Source organism: Apodemus sylvaticus, chromosome 15 (genome assembly GCF_947179515.1).
Source record: "Apodemus sylvaticus chromosome 15, mApoSyl1.1, whole genome shotgun sequence".
Classification (NCBI taxonomy): Eukaryota; Metazoa; Chordata; class Mammalia; order Rodentia; family Muridae; genus Apodemus; species Apodemus sylvaticus.
Window position 1 is genome coordinate 66,137,441 of NC_067486.1, and position 21,278 is coordinate 66,158,718.

General features: G+C 47.1%; 1 protein-coding gene across 4 annotated transcripts in view; it reads left to right on the forward strand.

Moving 5' to 3' along the window:
• Nucleotides 1-21,278, forward strand: part of Kalrn (kalirin RhoGEF kinase) — a 431,561-nt gene that overhangs the window by 188,606 nt on the left and 221,677 nt on the right. For all 4 annotated transcript variants that reach the window (XM_052158466.1, XM_052158467.1, XM_052158468.1 and 1 more), the window contains exons 4-5: nucleotides 16,128-16,320; nucleotides 19,929-20,441. In XM_052158466.1, the coding sequence (XP_052014426.1) occupies nucleotides 16,128-16,320; nucleotides 19,929-20,441 (706 nt within the window). The remainder of the gene's footprint in view (nucleotides 1-16,127; nucleotides 16,321-19,928; nucleotides 20,442-21,278) is intronic.

Genomic DNA, 21,278 nt, shown 5'->3' on the forward strand with positions numbered 1-21,278 from the left:
ATAAATCGAGGGTGGAGCCCTGCATGAAAGAATCCTAGTGGCTGGGTTGTGTCTGTTCCTTGTGTCTTCCGCATGCCTCATAGAGGGGACATTGCCACCGACCTTGTAGAAGGAAATTGTGTGCTAGCACAGAGACAGAGTGGCCTTGAGAAAAATTATGGACACACATGAAAATTCTGTGGGGGCTTCCAGCCCAGAAGAGCAGCCTTGAGAGCAGAGGAGGAGTGTGGGTGGGCTCACTAGCCCTTTGTGTAAGGGTTCACCTGGGTGACACACAGGACCTCCTCAAACAGATGCAGCTGGCTGCAAGCAGCAGTTCTTTATCTTGCCGTATCATTGGTGTCCCTCAAACTGTTTGGTCAAAGTTAGGGACAGAGCTATGCTTAAGTCATGCTGGTAAAGCTACAGGATAAAAACATGGAGTAGGCCCGTGGTAGACACTGAACGAATGAATGTATATGTCTAATGTTTGGCCCTCTTTTTAAATTACAAAGGCATTCCTAGTGTATTTTTAATTTAAAGCTAGGAAAAGTAAACATCTTTTGGAAAGCACTTATAACTGTACCACCTACAGATACTAAGAGTTAATGTATTGTTATGTTTCCTTCCTGTGTTTTAGAGTTTAAAAAAAAAGTGAGTAATATCATTTATTCTATTTTCACTTCATTTTATACCACAAAATAGCTTCTTAACACAGTAACGTTGTATCATGGGATGTATCACATCTAAATTAACTCTAACTGAAGTGTCTTAGGGTTTTTATTGCTATGATAAAACACCATGACCAAAACCAACTTGGGGAGGAAAGGGTTTATTTCAGCTTACAGTTCCAACCACAGTCCATTAGGAACTAAAATCAGAGCAGGAAACCAAGACAGAAAGCCAAGCACGGGAGAGCTGGCCGCTTACTGGTTCACTCACAGCTTTTCCTGCAGAACTCAGGACCACGAGCCCAGAGGGGGCACCGCCCACAGTGGGCTGGGCCCTCCCACAGTAGTCATCGATCAAGAAAATGCCTCAGGGGCTCACCCACAGGTGGGTCTAATGGAAGCCTTGGAGTTTCCTCTTCCCAGGTGACGCTAGCTTGCATTAAGCTAACACACTAGCTAGTACCGTAAGATGTTTAGATTAAAGCGCGGTTAGAAACGGTCTTCAGTTGCTTATAGATTTAGGTGGTTTGTTTTGTTTTGTGTTGACTTGATTTGTTTTTTGGGGGAGAGGAGTTGGTATAGACTTGTCGCAGTCATGGGAATCTTACAGTGAATAAGACAAATCGCCACATTGCTTTCAAGATTCCTGAATTATACTCACAGTGAGACTCGCTTCAACTTCTGATCTTTACTTTGGCACAAAGCTTAAGTGCACTTGATCAGTGCTGTCCAGGAAACACTGTCCAAACATCGTCCTCACCGTCGTGAAGAAAACCCAGCACACATTACACAGCTAGGCCTGACCCTGGCTGTGTAAAGGCTAGGGCGTCGATCATAGGACTTGTGCTTCTGAGTCTCCCAGGCAAAGGGTATCCTTACTTACAGCATGACCCCTTAGCAGAGCCCTCACGGTAGTGCCAGACCTGGCGTGATATACAGCAAAGGCCAGATTTTTGTCCTTGGTGAACCTTTGGGTTTTTTCCTTCTCTCTCTCCGTTTGTGTTTTAGTTTGTCAGCCGGCTGAATTGTCAATCCCTGCCTCAGCTCAGCGAAAGCTGTCAAGCTCTCTGTGCCCAGCTGAGCTAGAGACCTTATTTGCCCTCTATCAGGAAAGCGAGGCATCCTGGGAGTTCAACTCTGGGTAGCGTGGATGTGGGCTTTAACATCTCTTTTGAGCTGTTGGAGTCCATAGCTCTCCATGAGCAGGCTGGTTACGAGGCTGAAGTGTCTGCTGTAACCTTGATTAGGTAAACTCCAGTGTCCGGAGAAATAAGACCCAGTGCACTCAGACCTTCCTGGGGTTCAAGCTAAGTAGTCGGGGAGATTTGAATTTAGTCAGGACTCATTGGGTGGGTGTGCTCGAAACTGGGAGCTCCTTGGATACAGACGCCGAGCATCTGCCTGGTGAGAAGGGTGGGTTTTCTTCCCTGGAGGGAGTCCAGATTTGGTGTTATTCCTTCCCCCCATTTCAGGGACATTTCCAGCCCGTTTCCCATTCACTGCTTTCCGGACTTGTCATTGGTTAGGTCTTCTGCTCTGCCCTTCACTGGCATTCAGAGCAGAGCATCCATAGGCTACTGATACTCCTGGACACTAGCTTTATACAGAGGCTACCTCCACTAAAGGCTTTGGACAATTAACATATGCCGCCACCCAGTGGTAGAATACCTCTGTGGGAGGACATGGGTGAGTTGTTAGAGGCTCCAAAATAGTAACGTTCTATTCTTGGCTCTTCAGGTCTCATGTTCGCCAGCTTTTCTTTAAAAATTTTTTTTATTAAATACTACAATTTAAGTAGCCATAGATAATTGTTGTCTGTCCACTAAAAAATAGGTTTGATACAAGCTTCCTCTGATAAATGTAGTAAATACAAATAAAATATTGTATGTGGAGACCGGTAGCTAAGACATATAATTGCCAGCTGAAATTAGGCATTTTATGATGCTATTTGGGGGGTGAGAATCTGCTTTAAAACGTAGCATATATGTGATAATTCCTACATTTCTTCTATAAAATCATATTTTTGAGAAGCTAGAGGAAAGCAGAGCTCGGCACCTGGCTTGCTTCCCTTCGTCGCAGAGCAGAAGTCACGGTGCCCAAGTCTCGGTACCTCTCAGTACGCCCACGGTCCTCACCGCTCTCAGCAGCCGGAGTGGGAGGGAAAGGCTTCCTTCATCTTTTCAAACCTTTCCTTCCCAACACTGCTTTTCCTCTTTGCACTTGGAAGACAAGCATGGGAGAAACACCGCTCCCTGGGGCTTCCTGTGCGTTGCTATCCTCTACTGAGAGGCATTTGCCCACCATCATGGTGTCCAGAGCTGCCGTAGATAAGATCTATTCCACACTTCTCCCTCATCCATCCAGTATTAACCAAGAAGAACAAGTACATGAACAAAAATTGAAAGGGTCCATTGAGCCTAGTTTGTCACAGGTAGGAGGTCTAAGGTCGAGTCTCTTCATGAGCTCAGATTGTCCATAGGACATGAGCTCTTATGAGGAGGGGAGGGTTTGCAGAGCTCTTGCTACTTGTCTCTAAGTTTGCAGAGCACCCAGATAAAAGACAGACTCACTCCTAGACTCCTCAGAGCCATCCCAGGGAGTCATGCCAGCATGAAGTCACCAGACTAAGCCTCCTTCAGGACATCTCCTTTCCCCTACCAGGGACTGCAAGGAACCCAAGCCCTTTGCCAGGAAGAAGTGTGCAGAAGCCTGGAGGCAGCAGGAGTGGCCTGTCTCACTGAGGAGGCTGCTGTTTCTAGACTGAGCGAGGGTGACAGCCAGTTCTCCCAGAGCCCAGACAGAGCACTCTGTCTGTCAGCCTGGTGACTCAACAAGGACAGATATGTTTCCGGATAATATACTGACGTAATCCCATGTGTGTCCTGATGGCCCCACCTCTTCTCTTCTCCCAGGGCCTCCTTCTCTCCCAACTCCCAGTTCAGTCAGGTCACTTGAGAACCAGGTCTGGTTTGGAGAGCTCCAAGACCCTCAGGCCAGAGTACTTTCTTCCTCACGTCTCTCATACTGTTCTGTCCACAGCTGCGGTTTTATCTGTTCCCACCACCCCGTCACCCGTGCGCTGGGTTTTGGCCTGGAGCCTGAACCAAAGTCTGACCCTGGTGTTGTGACACACCCCATCCTGGTTCTCTGTGAGAAGAGAACATCCTTGATTTCCAGATTGGGATGCAGGAAATCCAGGTTTTCTAACTGGCCAGCTGAAGAGAAACTCCTTGTAGCAGGCTTGCAGCAGGGCCAGCCCTTCCTCACACTGCCCAGCCCTGACCTTGATGGAGTAGTTTATCAGTCTAGTGAGTGCACAGGGCAGTGGCTTACATACGCCAGTCCCAGGGAGCTGGGCAAATGATCACATGGCCTTTCCTGCTCAATTGCAGACTATTTGGGAGAGTGAGGGGACACCAGTTTTTGCCTTCAGGAAGGCTCATGGTCTGGTTGCTGGTTGTGTTTCCGGAATTGGGGAAATATGAAAGCAAAACATGTCCAAGGCCACAGTCAAACTTACTAGTTGCATGGAAACTTTCTCCTTGGCCTGTTACTCACAGGGTGATTAGTGATTATGTTGCTTTCTTTAGGTTAAAAACAGGTTTTTCCATCTTTCGGACTTGGCAGATAGAGAAAGTGCGTGTGTGAAGAGAAAGCGTAGTGCAAGGCTCAGGTTTGCTGCAGAGGGATAGGGAGGCAGAGGGCGAGGATGGAGGCTGTGGGCATTGATTTCCATCCGCGGCTTCCATGTCCATTTCATCTCTGCTTTATCATATTCTGAAGAAAAAGAGGGAGGTCATGTCCCAGGCAGACATGTTGGTTTCCATCCCACCTGCCCCTGAACTTGCCGCCTCTTGGCCTTGCAGATGGGCAGTGGCTGCCATCTTCCTGAGTGTCCGAGGCAGTCGTCTGTCAGAGAGGTTAGTCCCTGCCTTCACCAGGTCCCCAGCCAGCTGGCTCTGCCTGTGTCTTTCCTCCTTTGTGAATAGAGTTCCTTCAGAGTCCAGCTGAAATGACCTTGCTGATGACAAAGGCTGCATGGCGTTGTGCCACAGGTTGGGTGGCCTCTTGCAGGAGGAGGGGTGCTTTCTCCTCTGGGAGGCTGCATGCGTCCCCCGTGCCCACCCTTCTCACACTGGTCCCAGAGCTCTTTTCGAGACCCTTTCCCTTCCAGGACTCATTTAACGCCTTCAGGACGGGTAATCTTTTTCCTTTCGGGCCATACTTCATTTGCACGTGTGTCTTTGTTTAAAGGCAGCTGTAGAGATGGTGCAAGGATGAGACGTTCTGCTGAACGTTCTGAGCTGCCACTCCATGACCAGGCTCGGACATGCTGGTGGAACCCTAATGCCTGGGTCACTGCTATTTAGCACCCCACTTTTCCTCATTCAGGAAGAAACCCTGAGCCGGCCACTCCCTGCTCCTGGCGTTTGTAAACAGACTCATCTGGGTGAAATTAGGTAATGAGTTTTAAAGAGTTAGAAAGCACAAACCTTCCTTATTTGCCTTCGGCTTCTGGTTTCTCTGAGTATCTGATGAGAACAAGACACCAGGTAAACCTGGTGAGAGCAGCTGGTAAGGAGTACGTCCTTGTCTTGGAAGTGGATTGAAGCACAGCACACCTTAAATGCTAGGAGCCTATGCTAGAAACACTGGGGGTGGGGGTAGGAGCAGGACTGAAAACCTGCCCAGCCCCACCCACACCCTTCAATCAGAATCCTTCAGACTGTCCAGTTTGTTTTTAACATTGTAACACAACAGTTTACAGATTTCTATTAGTCTTTGTTCATAGCTATCCTTGGTCATTTGTAGCACATAGGCTGCATGCTATATTTGAGGTTATAAATTTAGGATAAAGCATCATTTTGTACTATACCCTGTCTCATCCCCTGGCCCTCACATAACAAGATTCAGAGACAAGAGACAGCTTGTTGCGTGGCATAGAAAAGACCCCAGCTGGGGCCGAGATGGCTCAACAAACATGAGGACTCATGTTCCATCCACAGCATCTACATTTTAAAAACATGGAAGCAGAGAAGAGCTGATTCCTGGTGCCCTCTGGTGAGACAGCCTAGCCATTCCAGGGCATGTTCCAGGCCAATGAGAGACGCCAAAGTGCACAGATAACCTGGAGGAGTGATAACTGAGACCGACCCCTGGCATCCACACGTAGGACTACATTTATGCAGCTGCACCCAGCCCCGCACATTCATGGACATGTGACTATGAACAGACACATAAAACACTAAACTGTTATTATAGTAACTGGTAAAGGGGACAGTCTTCCAGTGAATCCAAACCAAATGTTTGGGTGAATTAGTATGGCTCCCTAGGTAGCCTCAGTGACATCTAAATCACACCCCAGTAGAACATTAGCTAATGGTGACCTCACGGTGACCCAAAGGACAGACATCTGTGTCAGGCATAGGGAGCCTTCTGCTCCTACCCTCCCTTTGGGGGAACAGCCATGGAGAAGCCCTCCAAGCATTCACTGCTGAAGTGCTCCCCAGGGAATGGGGAGCTCATTCCTCCAGTGTTCTTGTTACTACTTCTGATCATACAGATTAGAAAGGCTCAAAGCAAGTGCTAATGTGTCCTTAACAGTTTTCTCCCACACCTGCTGATTGCTGGTTGTTTAGGGAAGCAGGTGTGGCCTGGTTTGTGGCAATCAGCAGAGAACTGGCAAAACTCAGTGAGGAGCAGAGAGCAGATTAAATGGATCCTGAGAGCATAGCCAGGGTTTCCATGCTTCTGAGGATGATGTAGAATTCCAACAGGGATGGTGAAGGGGAGCAGCTTCTCCCTTTCTCTCTCAGCTCATTCAGTTCATGGAGTGATGCACCGAGCTGGGGAGGATGTACAGAGGCAGGCTGTGGAGGGTGGATGGCTTGTCTGAGGCTGCTGCTCTTTTCTTTCTCTGCTCCGTTCACTATTCGTGGTGATGTCTCCAAGTGTAGAAGTCTGACCAGGAGCCATGGGTAAGACATCTCCAGATTCCTCTGTACCTAGTCTGCAGCTGGAATTCTCGTCTGTGGCTATGACATCATAACAGTGCAGTGGCATTAAACAGGGTCCTTAATGTGACTTGTCCTTCCTCTCTGAATCCATCCACCGGTGACCAGGCTAGCCTTTGAATTTGTCACCAACACTTGACAACTTTATGAACAGGTCTGATTTACAGGTCAATTCTGTTCCATCCCAACCCAACCCAAGCACTGGTCTTTCCTGGACTCCACACTAGTATTCTGATGCCCCCTACACACACACACACACACACACACACACACACACACACACACACACACACACAGAGAGAGAGAGAGAGAGAGAGAGAGAGAGAGCGCTAACCATCTTACTAACAAAGAAGTCCTAATAGGTAACAGACAGCCCTGCCTCCTCGGCTAGTGAGCTGGAGGAGAGTTTGCTGCTGATCTCTGCGTCCAGCCACCTCCAGGATGGATTCATGTTATGTTTATTGCAGTAACTATTTAGTGAGAATCTGCCAGACATTCATAGGAACAGGATGAATTTTGCGTGACATACTGGCTGGGACAATAAGAATCAGGGCAGAGCACATTGAAGACCAACTGATGGTGGCCTTACAGTGGGGAAGTCAGGGTGGCCTCATCTTGAGTTCAGGTTTTTGCATTTACACAGGTTACACCAAACATCCATGATATCTTAACCATACAGTGGGGGTAATATTGCCCTCTACAGAGTTTCATGTGAGGAATAAATTACATATTGTATATAAAATACTTACCATATACAGAACCTCAGTTAGTAAAAGTTATCTTTCTAAATTACCGTATCAATGTCCTGTTTTTGCCAAACCAGCTGTTTCACGCTGCAGTGTTTGGGGGATGGTAGTTGTTTGGGGGGTGATAGTTGTTTGGGGGGGGTGGTAGTTGATGCCTTTCCAGCCTCTGGCTTTGTCTTCGCAATGTAGCATACCAGCCCCTTTTGACTGCTGGCCCCCTGGTAGACTCCACTCTTCCTGTCTCCTGAGTGGTGGCAGAGCAGCACACAGGTGGTCCTCTCCTCTCCCCCAGGGCTTGGGCGTGGACTGCTCTTTCTGCCTGAGTTCTTTTCTTGGTCTTTTCTCAGGTTTAGATAACCAGATTCTATACGTAAATATCTGCTCTTCAAGTGACTTGGCCGGAGTATCTGATGGGTTCTTCAGTATTATCCATTCTCTTTAGCCATTATATAGCATCTATCTTTCCTTCTAGAATACAATGTTCATGATTCTTTCTGCCTTTGTCCACGTTTATACTCCAAATCCCTAGATTTAAGTCAGCTACAAAATCAATGCTCAGTAAGTACTGGTTGGGTATATAAATCAATGGATAGTATGATATATTTAGGTAATGGTATGTTTCTGTGAGCACCTTCTCAACTAGGTTCTCCTTTTTACTTTTTCTTTGTGTGTGTGTGTGTGTGTGTGTGTGTGTGTGTGTGTGTGTGTGTTTGGCCAACCTCAGGTGACATTCCTCAGTAGTCCACCGTGTTTTTTGAGACAGGATCTCTCTCCATGACTTAAAGATTGCCAGGTAAGCTAGGCTGGCAGCCAGCAAGCTCAGGAGTCCTCTGTTCCCTTCTTCCCTAAACTAGGATTACAAGCACATATTAGCACACTTCGCTTTTTATGTGGATTCTAGGGGACCAAACTCCCGGCCTCGTGCTGTGCACTTTACTCAACTGCATACTGAGGCTTCCCTGTGAAGCCATAGCGATCTATATAGGAACACAGCTATTGAGTGCTCAGAACCTGGTCACAGTTACCCATTTTACCCTTGACTGTTGAGGGAGTGGCATGTCTGTCTTATGGGGTGGTGACCACGGGACACGGGACAGCTGGGGAGAGGAGAAGGTAACATTAAGAGCTAGTCTTTGGTCACGTGGCTATGAGTCACATCCAGTGTGGTTCAATAACGTGGCCATGATGGAATCTGCTGAGACAGGTGGGCTTCGCTCCAGCTGAGACCTGGGATGGAGTATAGGAGTGAGTGGTTAGGAAGTAAGATGGGGGAAGTGGTACTTGGCTCCCTGAAGTCAAATGGTACCCAGTATGGTAATGCCCCGACAGTATTCAGCTCTCCTGTCCAGTTACCAGCATGGCCGTGCCTTTGAGAACCTAGTCCTTACTTCCCAGGCTAAGGCTATCAAGTTTCTTAGGTTTGAAACTGGGTTGGGGTGACTATGGCAGCTAAGACAGAGAAGCAAAGCGAGGGCTAAGTCGCCCGCATAAGTGCGTGAGTAATGGACAGAAGAGGGAGGGAGAGGGAGGAGCCAAGCCTCCTGCACAGACTCAGCCTTGTGTGGCTTTAGATGGTGGTCACCCGTCCCTCCCAGAACTTGGGCCTCTGGGCAAAGTGGACAGGGGTATTTGGGACTGTGCACATCCCCATGGGACCAAGAGACAGGCACCAGGCCTTAAGAAGCTGCAGAACCCTGCTCTGGGAGTGGGAAAGGGCAGTCCTTGAGGTCGCTTGGGGAGCTGGCAGGGCAGAGCTCGTGGGTCCTTGGGTCTCACGTAGGCGAACAGGTCCTCAGTCTCAGACACCTTAGACACACTGGATGTTGCAGAAGAGCTGAGAACAGAGTGTGGGCCTGTGGGGCTGGGGGGAACTGGCAGGGGAGAGCTTCAGCTGGGTCCTGCAGGGACGAGAGTCCTGGCTTAGTCAGCGGATGGCTTGGGTTGGTGCTGGCTGTGGCTGGGAATGCTGGGAGGCCTTCTAGCAGAGATTAGAAGTGGTCTTTAGGGCAAGACCTGGCCCATTGTTCCAGCGTGGCAGGTCGGGATGAGGTTACGCAGTCCATGGTTTTCAAGAGTTTATAGTAGAGAAGTAGAGAGAGAGAAGGTGGAGAAATAGAGGCTGGCCATGGTCATATGGAGAGAGGGAAGAAGGGAATAGGGAGAAAGGGGGAGCAAGGGGGCAAGAGAGAAGGAAAAGAGTAAGAGAGGGAGGAGGGACCAAGCAGCCCCCCCTTATAGTGGGCTGGGCCTACCTGGCTGTTGCCAGGTAACCATGGGGAGGAGCATACCTGGCTGTGAACAGGTGACTGCTAACACCCACTGTGGGGGTGGAGTCCAGACAGAATACCAAGGGCTTGGGGCATACAAGACTGAGCGCCACAGAATTATGGAGAGCTGAGGGCTCCTGTCAGAAGCCTAGTGTCTAGAAGCATGGCCAACAGGTTCATGCTTTGTAGTATATCTGTGGGGTCTCCAGAGGTTAAACCTCACTCAACCAGAACACAGACTGCCTTTCATGGTCCCACGGCCTTGTGCGGGTAGAACCATTTGGGGGACTGGCTTCAGTCGTGGGCTTCTTGGCCATAATCTTTGCTAAGCATAGGAAGCCACTAAGAGTAGAAAGGGTCAGTTGTCACGTGTCTATTTATTTCTCCCTCATCTACCCTGAGCTAAGACTGTCTGACCTGCATCTGTCAGACCTGGAACAGTCCTAACAGAGTTCATTTGGTCAAGAGTTAATTCAGGGCTGTCAGATGTGGGCGGAGCCTAGAGACCCTGAAGAGACAGCCAGGGCTTGCCTAGAAATTGAGATGAAGCTACCAGGTCAGATCAATGGTGAACGGATGCCACCATGATTCATTGCAGATCAATAGAGGAGAACACCTGGGAAGGTGGCGCTTCCACTGTCTGAGCTCAGTCAGCAGTACCTGGGAAAGGCTGTGCCCAGTCTTTCAGGCAAACTCCTTAGGCCAAGAGACCATGTCCCCAGTCTACAGAGCTAGAGGCATTTCATAAGGACAGAAATCCTACTGTGCCTGTGCTAACGACAAGAACCTCATTCTCTAATAAACGACAGTAGAACGCGACAGAGACAGCATGCTTCCCGCATGGTTCCCACGGCAGATGTTGCGCTCTCTCTGATGTAGTTGTGTGGTACATGCTGTTTATCAACGTGCATCTGACTTAGGCAAAGTAAATCTTTAAACTCTCATACCACACTCAAGAGAAATTATGTCATTGGTCCTGAAAGAGACTCCTGGGCCCCATCCCAGAACAGCTTTCTTCAGTACTTGGACAGTGTCTCCGAAATTAGCATTTTCTAATAATGATCCTGGGTGAAAATGAAGGTCACCATGGTAAGAAGAAGCAGTGTCACAAAGCGGTAAAGAGGCCTTTCTGAGATAGTACATGCGCACTGAGTGCAAGCAGCTCCAATGACATTTAATGAACAAAAGGGTAAAGGCTCTAGAATCGAGTACGAGGAGTGACTGATCAATCTTCCAGTCACTCAGTACATACATTTATGGTTTCTGGGCCTGTGAGGCCTGGAGAGTCTATGAGCAGGACCTGGCTCAGTTGTCAGGAAAGGTGATTTATCACATATGTTGGGAAGCTTGCCAGAGGGGCCCCGAGGGACCCAAGCCCCAGCTTGGAAATGGGGAGGGAAAGGAAGCCACAGGAGGGAGCAGGGGCCCCTTGGTAGCTTTCATGAAGGGCAGAAAGTGGGGAGAACCACCTCCTTTCTCCTTCGGAGTGGATGTAAAAGCCTGCTGCTCCCAAGTCTACTTTTTTTGATGGTATATAATACATACAGAATTCTACATCAAAAGTGACAACCCTGAATAAACTACATTGGTGAAGTGGCCCTAGCAAGAGTAGAGGAGGCTGGGAACAGCAGCCTGTGGAAGGGTGCAGGCACCGTGGGAGGGAGCAGGCTGGGGATGCGTGTGGATACCGGCAGCTTCCAGAGGTGGGGTGGCACTGGGCTTCAAGTGCCCATAGGCAGCCTTCTCCGACCTTGCCATTTTCTTGTAATGACCCAAGGCATCAGCTAGGATGCCTATGTCACTGCTCCCACATGAGTTTGCCCTAGTCCCCATGGTCAAGGTTATGGTCCTGGGCCTCTCAGACACTAACCTCAGGGATTCTGCTCCTCCTCAGTACCTCTGCAGCATTCCACCCTGGAGCCACACCACGCCCTCCTGATTCTCACACACCTCTGCATTTTATCAAGAGGCTTCTCTCCTTTTTCTCTTAACTGTTAACAATCCTGTCAGTCACTCTTGTGACTCCGTAGGTGTATCTTTTCACCCTGTCTCTATTGGGTGAGCACACATGGGCTCATGTCCGTTCACAGAAGTACCGCTCAGCAGATGCAGGCACTGGGAAACTCCCAAACCCGAATTTCCACCCCAGGTTTTTCTTTGTTTCCAGCCATATATAAAGTTGCCTTCAGAATTTTACAAACATATGAAATACAACTTTTTTATTAACATTTTTTAGAATACGTAATACAAAAGGATTGTCAGGCTGCATCTTTTTGAGAGAGGGATTTGGGAGGAACTGGTTTATTGAGAATGTGATTTCCAGGAGAAATCTGTAAGAGAGTGAGAGTAGAGTTAGGGATGGGGCAGGGCACCAGAGCGCATGGTCTTGGAGTCTGACTGTAGCCTCAGCAGAGGTCTGCACAGGCTCTGAGCACCCATCACTGTCCACAGTCACCTGCTCACGAGGGACTGGGGACAGGCACAGGCACACCTGTGTAAGAGGGACCCTGTCTAGCCATACAGTGGAGTAGTAACTTCCTGCTTTCTCCAGAAGTGGCATCCAACAGCCAAGGGCTTTTCTCTTGAGAAGGCTGTAGGCTCATCCTGATGGCTGCAACTGTCATGGAGCTAGAGAATGGGCACCCTGGTCAAAAAAAGTGCTCTCTAAAAGGTCACCAACAGCTCCTTATAAAGCTGCTAAGATAGGCTTTACTACATGTTTGGTCCCACGAGAGTACTTTATGTATATGTTAACATAAAGTATATAACATAAGTATATGTGTGTGTATATACATATACATCATATACATATACATATACATCATATACACTTGGCTTAAAGTAGTTACTACTGTTTATACATTTTACATATACATATACATATACTTATTAACATATACACATACATATACAAATACACATACATATACTTATTAACATATACATATACTTATTAACATATACACATACATATACATACATATACTTATTAACATACATATACATATACATGTACATGTACTTATTAACATACATATATATATTGTCATATATACATACATATACTTATTAACATATACACATACATATACATATACGTATACTTGCCCTTTAAAGTAGCTACTACTGTTTATACACTTTACAGTGGGGAAACTGAGGCCTTGCTGTGTTAGAAGGTGCTTGTCCCAGAGGCTGCAGTAAGTCCAGGGTAGAGCTTCAGCATCCTCAGTGTGAGATTACAGGTGTATGCTGTAGCACCTGGCTGTGCCTTCACTTCCTCCATTTTGACCTTTGCAGTCACTGCAGAATGGTGTCATTCCCTAGGACTCTTTCACCTCTCTCCAGTATCTAAATCAATCCCTTCATTGCTGCTCCTCACCCGAGCTCGCTTGGTGTCAGAGTGGTTGGGTATAGGAAGACACGGCATCTGAGCAGAGGCTTCAGAGCCCATGTGCCTAGCTTTGCATTTCTTCTGAGCTTATCACTGGTCCTATAGCTTTATGCAAATATGCTCCAATTTCATCATCTCTACACAGAGACAACCACTTTTGTGAGGATAAAACGAAATAATGAATAGTAAGTACCCAGGGTTCCTGGCACAGAATAAGCACAAAATAAATGTGATGCCCAAGAGTGGGGAGAGGGAACTCGAAGAGGCCACCTCCAGTAGAAAGACAAGGCATCAAGTGGAGGGCTGGGGTTGCCATCCCACTGTCAAAAACTCTGACTCAGAATTGTTCCTGTCTAGAAGAACTGCAGGGACAAAAATGAAGAAGAGACTGAGGGAAAGGAGTTTGAATGACTGACCCAAACTGGGACCCATCTCGAGGGGAGGCTCCAAGGCCTGACACTATTCCTGATGCTATGCTGTGCTTACAGACAGGAGCCTGGCATGGCTGCCCTTTGAGAGGCCCAACAAGCAGATGACTGAGACTGAAGCAGATACTTACACCCCAAAAATGGTCTAAAGTTGGGGGCCCCTGTGGTTGAATTAGAGAAAGGATGGAAGAAATTGAGGAGGAGGCTGGCCCCATAGAAGGACCAGCAGTGTCAACTAACCTGGACCCCCACGATCTCTTAGACGCTGAGCCACCAGCCAAGCAACATGCACTATTTGGTCCATGGCCCCCAACACATACTCAGCAGGGGACTGACTGGTCTGGCCTCAGTGAGAGAAGAGGCACTTAACCCTTGAGATACCTGAGGCCCCAGGGAGTGGAGAGGCCTGGCAGGGTGTGGGGACATCCTCTTGGAGACAGGAGAAGAGGAGTGGGAGAAGGAACTGTCGGAGAGCAGAGCAGGAGGGGGATAACAACTAGACGATAAAAAAAGATTAGAGATTAAAAAAAAGTCTACCCCCCCCCCATCTGTGTATATAGCACACATACAAAGCACCTCAGGAGATTTGGCTGTTTTCACAGAAAGTATCAACAGTAGGGCAGAGAATGTATCAGAAGGTGTTGCCATGGGAGGATTCATTAAGTGTCAAAGAAGATATGGTAACAACTCCTTTCCATTGGTGTGCAGGGTTTAGGGGGAAATATGTTCCTACTTCCTCTGTGCTACCCAGGGAGTAGCCATCTCACTGGGAGGCCTGAGCAAGCTGGTGGTAGGCGTGGGGAACACACACACAACAAGTCCCATGAGCTGAGACATGTTTCTTGTCACTGGTTGACATTTAATGATGAAGCCTAAAGGAAGGTTTTGTTTCCTTTTGTGGCCACAGCCTGGCAGTGGTGGCCTTGCTAGCAGCTGTAAGCAAGCATGGCGTGCTGAAGACAGCTTAACCCACACAGCAGTTTACACGCGTTCCATCTGAGAGAGGCGATATTAGATGAGAGAACCCCCCAAGGAAATAAACTAGTCTATAGAGAAATGGTTCAAAAATAAATGGATGGGTAAAATAAACCAAGAAATAAAAGAAGGAAGGACCCCTAACTGAGATATCATTGATTCTCACCTATATTTTTCAATCAGTTTTGAGGAATTCTAGTTGAGGCTTAAAGTGAAACTTTCGATAAGTTAAATAGCAGCATCTTGGTTCCTTTGAGCTGCTTATATTTGGTTTTCAGGATGGCCCATCTTACTCCAGTTGGTCGGTATTTCAACAGCTACTGCCCCATTCCCAACAGCTTCCACTGTGAGGCCCACTGTGCAGAGCATGTGCTAGCTGGGGGCTTCCCTACAAGTCAGTCCTACCCAGGCTGCCCACTAGTGGTCAACATTACTCAGCAGCCCTAGTTTTAAAGGTGGCATGTATTTTGAACTACATGTGATTCATCTTAAATACACTGCTGGTAAGTATATGCTACTGATACCTTATAGTCAGTCATTTGGCAGAGTCAGCCTAGAGCCACTCATTGGAAAGGATACTCTGGTTCAGTTTGTATGAGGTGGTGAAGTGTGCCAGTGTCTGTCTCGGGTGGGCACAAGGAAAGTTTGTCATCTTTAAGGAGCAATAGAGTCCTGACTTTGGGAATCTGTAATCCAAATGAGAAATCATGGTTCCTCCTAGGAAAGAGAAGGAGAGATGAAAACCAAAAGAGAAATCAGGGGCAGTCTGAGAACCCACATGATAAACTAACTTCCCAAGTACAACCAATATTAGAGAGATTTAGGTAGGCGTTTGCTAAGGGCTGAGAGGAAGCAGATGCTGGAGTCCTGGGTCAGATGAGCAGAACACAGGAGAGGTGTAGTAAATGACTATTACAAAATCTTGATGCGTGGTTTCTACCTGCTTTTAACCACTTATGTTCCTGGTTGAAAGCACACATACAGTTATTTCATTTTTAAATATGCCCGAGGCAGCACAGTAGCTGGGCAGCTGCCTACTCTCCATGCTGTCAGAATCCACCTTCCCAAGCCGTCACTCGTCACTCATTATCCACTATGTTCCATCTGGGCTGCTCTTAGCTCTAATTGGCCGGCCCATTCTTTATTCCTACCTCCATGGTGGTGCTCCCTCTCCCCCTCTCCCCTCCTCCCTCTGGTCATTCTTCTTCCTTCGCAGTGGCTTCTCTCTCCTTTCCATCCTCTCTCCTCACACCCAAGCCCTAACCCCGCCTATCTCTCTTCTGTCCAGCTATTGGCTGCTGGCATCTTTATTCACCAATCAGAATTTACTTGGGGGCAGGGTCCAGAGGCTGCTTGTAGACTCCAGGTCTTGTCCCTGCCCCCCCACCCCCATACTTAACATTACAACAGACAACAAAAGACAAAGACAACCATAACAGAAGGTATTGGGGGCAGACTCTTTCAGTTGGTTAGAAAGATGATGTAAGTTGGAGTGTGATCCACGTCTTAGGGAAGATGGGAATCTCCTATACCTTTGTTGTTGTTTGTTTTGGGGTTTTGGTTTGTTGTTGTTGTTGTTGTTGTTGTTGTTGTTTTGACTGTATACTTAAGTCTCTGCTGCCCAGTGAGCACATCTGCACTATGTTGTCCCCGCAGTGAGGACGTTTGCAAACGTGGCTTCACCGTCATCATCGATATGCGGGGCTCCAAGTGGGACCTCATTAAGCCCCTCCTCAAGACGCTGCAGGAAGCCTTTCCCGCCGAGATCCATGTGGCCCTCATCATCAAGCCCGACAACTTCTGGCAGAAGCAGAAGACCAACTTTGGCAGCTCCAAGTTCATCTTTGAGGTGAGGCTCAGCCCTCATCGGCCTTTCTCCACTCCTCTGTGCAGTCAGTACCGTTAACTCTTTCCTTTCTTGTCTATAATGGCCAACTATGTCAAAGGCTGATATGCAGACTCCTTCCTTGACCATCTTGGTCTTATACCCTTTACACTGTGGTGTCAGTTAGAGGCTCCAGAAATGGTCCCAAATGCACGACATCATTGCACAATTCTGTGTAACGTTGATGGGAGTGTATACTGGACAGGCATTTCTGACCACAGTGTTGCAGTTCTATTAAACCTTTGAAAAAGTTTATATCCACAGGTCTACCATTCTTATAAAACAAAGCAAAAAAGCAAAACAAAATAAAACTAAAAAAAATTAGTTAACAAAGATGTTATTATGTTCATTTTGTAATATATGTTATATATATATATTATATGTATGTGTATATATTATATATGTACAACATATGCGCATATATTTATTATACATATACACAAATGTATATATTATATATTGACATGTATATGCATTTGTTAATTTCTTTTACTAACAATCCATTAATTTTAGTGGCATTGGTATAGAAATCTTATAAGGCTATAGAAATATTCTAAAATATTACAAAATGTTCATGGTATATCATTTTTAAAGGCAAATTATAAAACAATATGAGCAGTGTGATCTTGGATTTTTTAAAGATTTATTTATTTATTGTATATGAGGGTTCTATCCTCATATGCAGGCCAGAAGAGGGCATCAGATCCCATTATAGATGGTTGTGAGCCACCATGGGGTTCCTGGGAATTGTACTCAGGGTCTCTGAAAGAGCAGTACAATAACTGGTGAGTCACCTCTCCAGCCCTCGGTTTTCTTTCTTTCTTTCTTTCTTTCTTTCTTTCTTTCTTTCTTTCTTTCTTTCTTTCTTTCTTTCTTTCTTTCTTTCTTTCTCTCTCTCTCTCTCTCTCTCTCTCTCTCTCCCTTCCTTCCTTTCTTTCTTTCTTTCTTTCTTTCTCTCTCTCTCTCTCTCTCTCTCTCTCCCTTCCTTCCTTTCTTTCTTTCTTTCTTTCTTTCTTTCTTTCTTTCTTTCTTTCTTTCTTTCTTTCTTTCTTTCTATCATCTATCTATCTATCTATCTATCTATCTATCATCTATTTACCTAGATATCTCTCTCTGCAAGGAAAAGGTTGAGAAATGGAGTTGTTTACAGTGGTCTAATTTTTTTTTTCTGAGACAGGGTTTCTCTGTGTAGCCCTATTTGTCCTGGAACTCACTCTATAGACCCCAGAAACCCACCTGCCTCTGCCTCCCAAGTGCTGGGATTAAAGGCGTGCGCCACCACCGCCAAGCTGCAGTGGTCTATTTAGAGCGATTAGAAAATGGAAAGCTTTCTTTTCTTCATGTTTTTCTATCCTCTTTCAAGGATGACACTGTATCCATGAAAGCATGTTGTTTTTAAATGAAATTTTCCAGAGGGCGTGTAAGTCCTTGAGACTTCATAATGATGACATGTCAGATTAAAGCAGAGGTTTCAACATTCTTGTTCTGGCCAAATTTTAGCCCAGAGTGAGGGGGGTAGAAAAGATTGTTTTAAAGTCTGAGTTGCGTTTAATCTTTCAGTTTCCAATTCTAGAGTGCTGTCCCCAAGGATTAGGAGTGCGTATGTGTTGGGGTGGTGGCCCCAGTTGGCTGCAAATTGAGTACAAATGGCTTGACCTCTTGACTGTGGAAGTTCTCACTCTCTATTAATAGCCCAAGAAAATTATCTTGGTGCAAAAACAACAGTTAAACATCATATTCTCCCAGGGCCCTACCACAGAAAAACACTTGTAGTATGTAATGTGCAGAGGTGGTAACAACAATCCTATACATTTACAAGCTGAGGACCATGGAAAGAATAGTTCTAGAAATCTGTAAACATTGGCTTCTGTGTAGCTGTCCTGCCCACTCCATGACCCTCTTTACCCCAAGCTAAGCAAGATTGTCTCTGTCTCCTAAGCCAGAGAGGTACAACCCAGATGGCCGGTGACTCCCCTCGGTAAAACAATCAGAAGGCAGTAGTGGTCTTACCCAAACAGCAGATGGAGTCCCTGCCTCGGACTAAGGCAGCCTGTGAGATGGGAAGGCTTGTAGAGGCTTGGTCTGTGGCAGTCACTCAGCGAACAGTGAGCAGGTCCTGGCTAAACTTCCTGGAAGTGGGAAGCCACACTTAGAAGAGACCATGCTCCAGAGTAAGGGTTCTAGAAGTTAATGCACACACAGCCCCCGGGAATCTTGAAAACACAGAATCTGCCTCTAGCCCATGATGGGCCTGAGACGGTGCCATCGACAGGCTCTAGGATGGTACGAATACTGGCACTCCAAGGGCCTTGCTTTGGAGTAGCCAAGACCTCTAATTGGCAGGATTCTTTGCCACTGGCTACATTTAAAGCTACCCACTCTGGTCTAATGAAATCATAATGTCTAGGGGCAGGTGTGTTACTTCAAAACGCCTGAGGGATTGTAGTAAGCAGTCAGGTGTGAGATCCCTGCTTCAGGTCATGCCTCCTGTCAGTGAAGCTCCCTCTTGTGTTGGGTTGGGTATGAGAGAAAGGGAGATTCTCAGATGCAAAAAGATACAGGGCCAGGGTGCTCTTACAGGCTCGTATGTTAGATACACACTAGTATCTAACTAGTTAGATACAGGCCTTCACATGACCACAGTGAGTAAAGATGGAACACCTACTCCATGCCTGTCTCTGCTGTAGTTGCCACACGTGGACACATTTAATCAGATTTGTGATTATAGATTAGGGTTTTCAACCTGTTATAACTCTATTCCACAGGGAAGGGGACTGGGTCCCTGAAAACTTAGATAGCTTGCCCTAAATCATGAAATTAGTAAGTGAAAGGAGGTACTGTTATTATCCACATATTCCCTTCACAACCTCTTCACCAAAGAGAGGAGAAGCTCAAAGCCCTGCCGTCAGGAAAAGGTGTTTACTGATGATAGGATGGTGGCTTGTATTGTTGTTCACTAGAGGCACTGTTCCTGGACACAGCAGTCTCCGCTTTGTTCATAGGGGCCTCACGGAGAAAATAGAAGTCCTGAGTGTTACCTATCCCCAGTTCAGTGTGGCTGAGAGAACAGGGGGGTGGGGGGGGAGACAAGCTTGCATCAGTTTGGTCAGCACAGATAGTCTTTGAAATACTTGCAGCCCAAGAACTGACCACATTGCTTAATCCACCCATGATGATATTCTGGCCACAAGTACAGAAAACTGGCCCCTATGTCCCATGCCAGATGCTGGATTATTTTTTCACCCAGTTTTTGTTATAGAATTGGAAGATCCAGCTGTGGTGAGCTCAGGCTGTGGAGGAGGGGAGATGATGGAACGCGGGGCTGTCTGTCCTTGGCTATGAATACGGCCAGGTGGAGAGGTGTGTTGACGCAGTCAGCCATCTACTGAGCTTGCTGATCCTGGCTGATTTGTGGCTCCTGACCGGTGGACCCGACTCCCTCACACCCTCCTGTAGTCAGACTGTGGTTCTGATTGCACGGACCTGTCCTTTTCTTCCTCCTGCCTCTTTCTGTCCCAGTGCCACCCCCACCAACCCTCACTGTATCTTCTTTTTGTGTCTTTCCTTCCCAGACAAGCATGGTATCTGTGGAGGGCCTCACAAAGCTGGTTGACCCCTCGCAGCTGACAGAGGAGTTCGACGGCTCCCTGGATTACAACCATGAGGAGTGGATTGAGTTGCGCCTCTCCTTGGAGGAGTTCTTCAACAGCGCGGTACACCTGCTCTCGCGCCTTGAGGACCTGCAGGAGATGCTGGCCCGGAAGGAGTTCCCTGTGGATGTGGAGGGCTCTCGGAGGCTGATTGACGAGCACACACAACTTAAGAAAAAGGTGCTGAAGGCCCCCGTGGAAGAGCTGGACCGGGAGGGGCAGCGGCTACTGCAGTGCATCCGCTGCAGCGATGGCTTCTCAGGGCGCAACTGCATCCCAGGAAGTGCCGACTTCCAGAGCCTTGTACCCAAGATCACCAGCCTCCTGGACAAGCTGCATTCCACCCGACAACACCTGCACCAGATGTGGCATGTACGAAAGCTCAAGCTGGATCAGTGCTTCCAGCTGCGGCTCTTCGAACAGGACGCTGAGAAGGTAGGAGGGGAGCGGGCCAATCCTGAGCTGCGCTGTGGTGGGGCGCAGCTTTATAGGGCCACGGTTGGGGTTATTGATCCAAATCTCTGTTTGAAGAAATTTGATGGAAATCCTTTTTATAAGATGCCCATTGGTTTCATGGTTCCAGCTACTTTAAATTTACTTCAATCTCATGTTCAGCTGTTGCCCTTACATTGTACTTATTTTATAGTAAGCTCTGTTCTTAGGGCTGTTTATAGATTAACTTGCTTTAACCCTCTTCAGACTCCTAAGAGCTAAGGGGGCTACCATGGTCTCCTTTTATTGGTGGAACTAGCTAAACTAGGCAGTGTAATCTGGTGCAGAGTCCACGTTTATATCAACTCTGTTAGGCACGGCCCTCTGCCTGCGATGGGCAAGTGGACTGAGCTGCCAACAGCCAAAACAGCAACACTGTTACCAACCATTGTTTTCCATAGTAACCTTCCTTTCAGTGATCAAGAATGGGCTCCTGCTTCATCTGTAGAGCCCTTCAGTCCTATGAGGCCTGTGGTGGTGTCCATCTTGTCACAAAGCTGACCTGTAGATCCAGTCTTCTGTTCCTAAGCTCCGGGCTCTCCTTGCCATAACATATCTTTTTCAAGCTCTTTTTGCAAATAAGATACAATTTTCACATAGTACATTTTCAAAAGCTTTTTCTTTGTTATGGAAAAGTAAGATATGGGAAGGAGAAAAAAAAGGAATAAAGGAGTCTAGAGTCTCTTTGCTGAGAACACAAAGTATCTGTGCTCTGTTCTCTTTAAGTTGATGTGGAGAAGGAAGGGTTGCTACCAAGTGCCCTTTAAGAAGAGAGACACA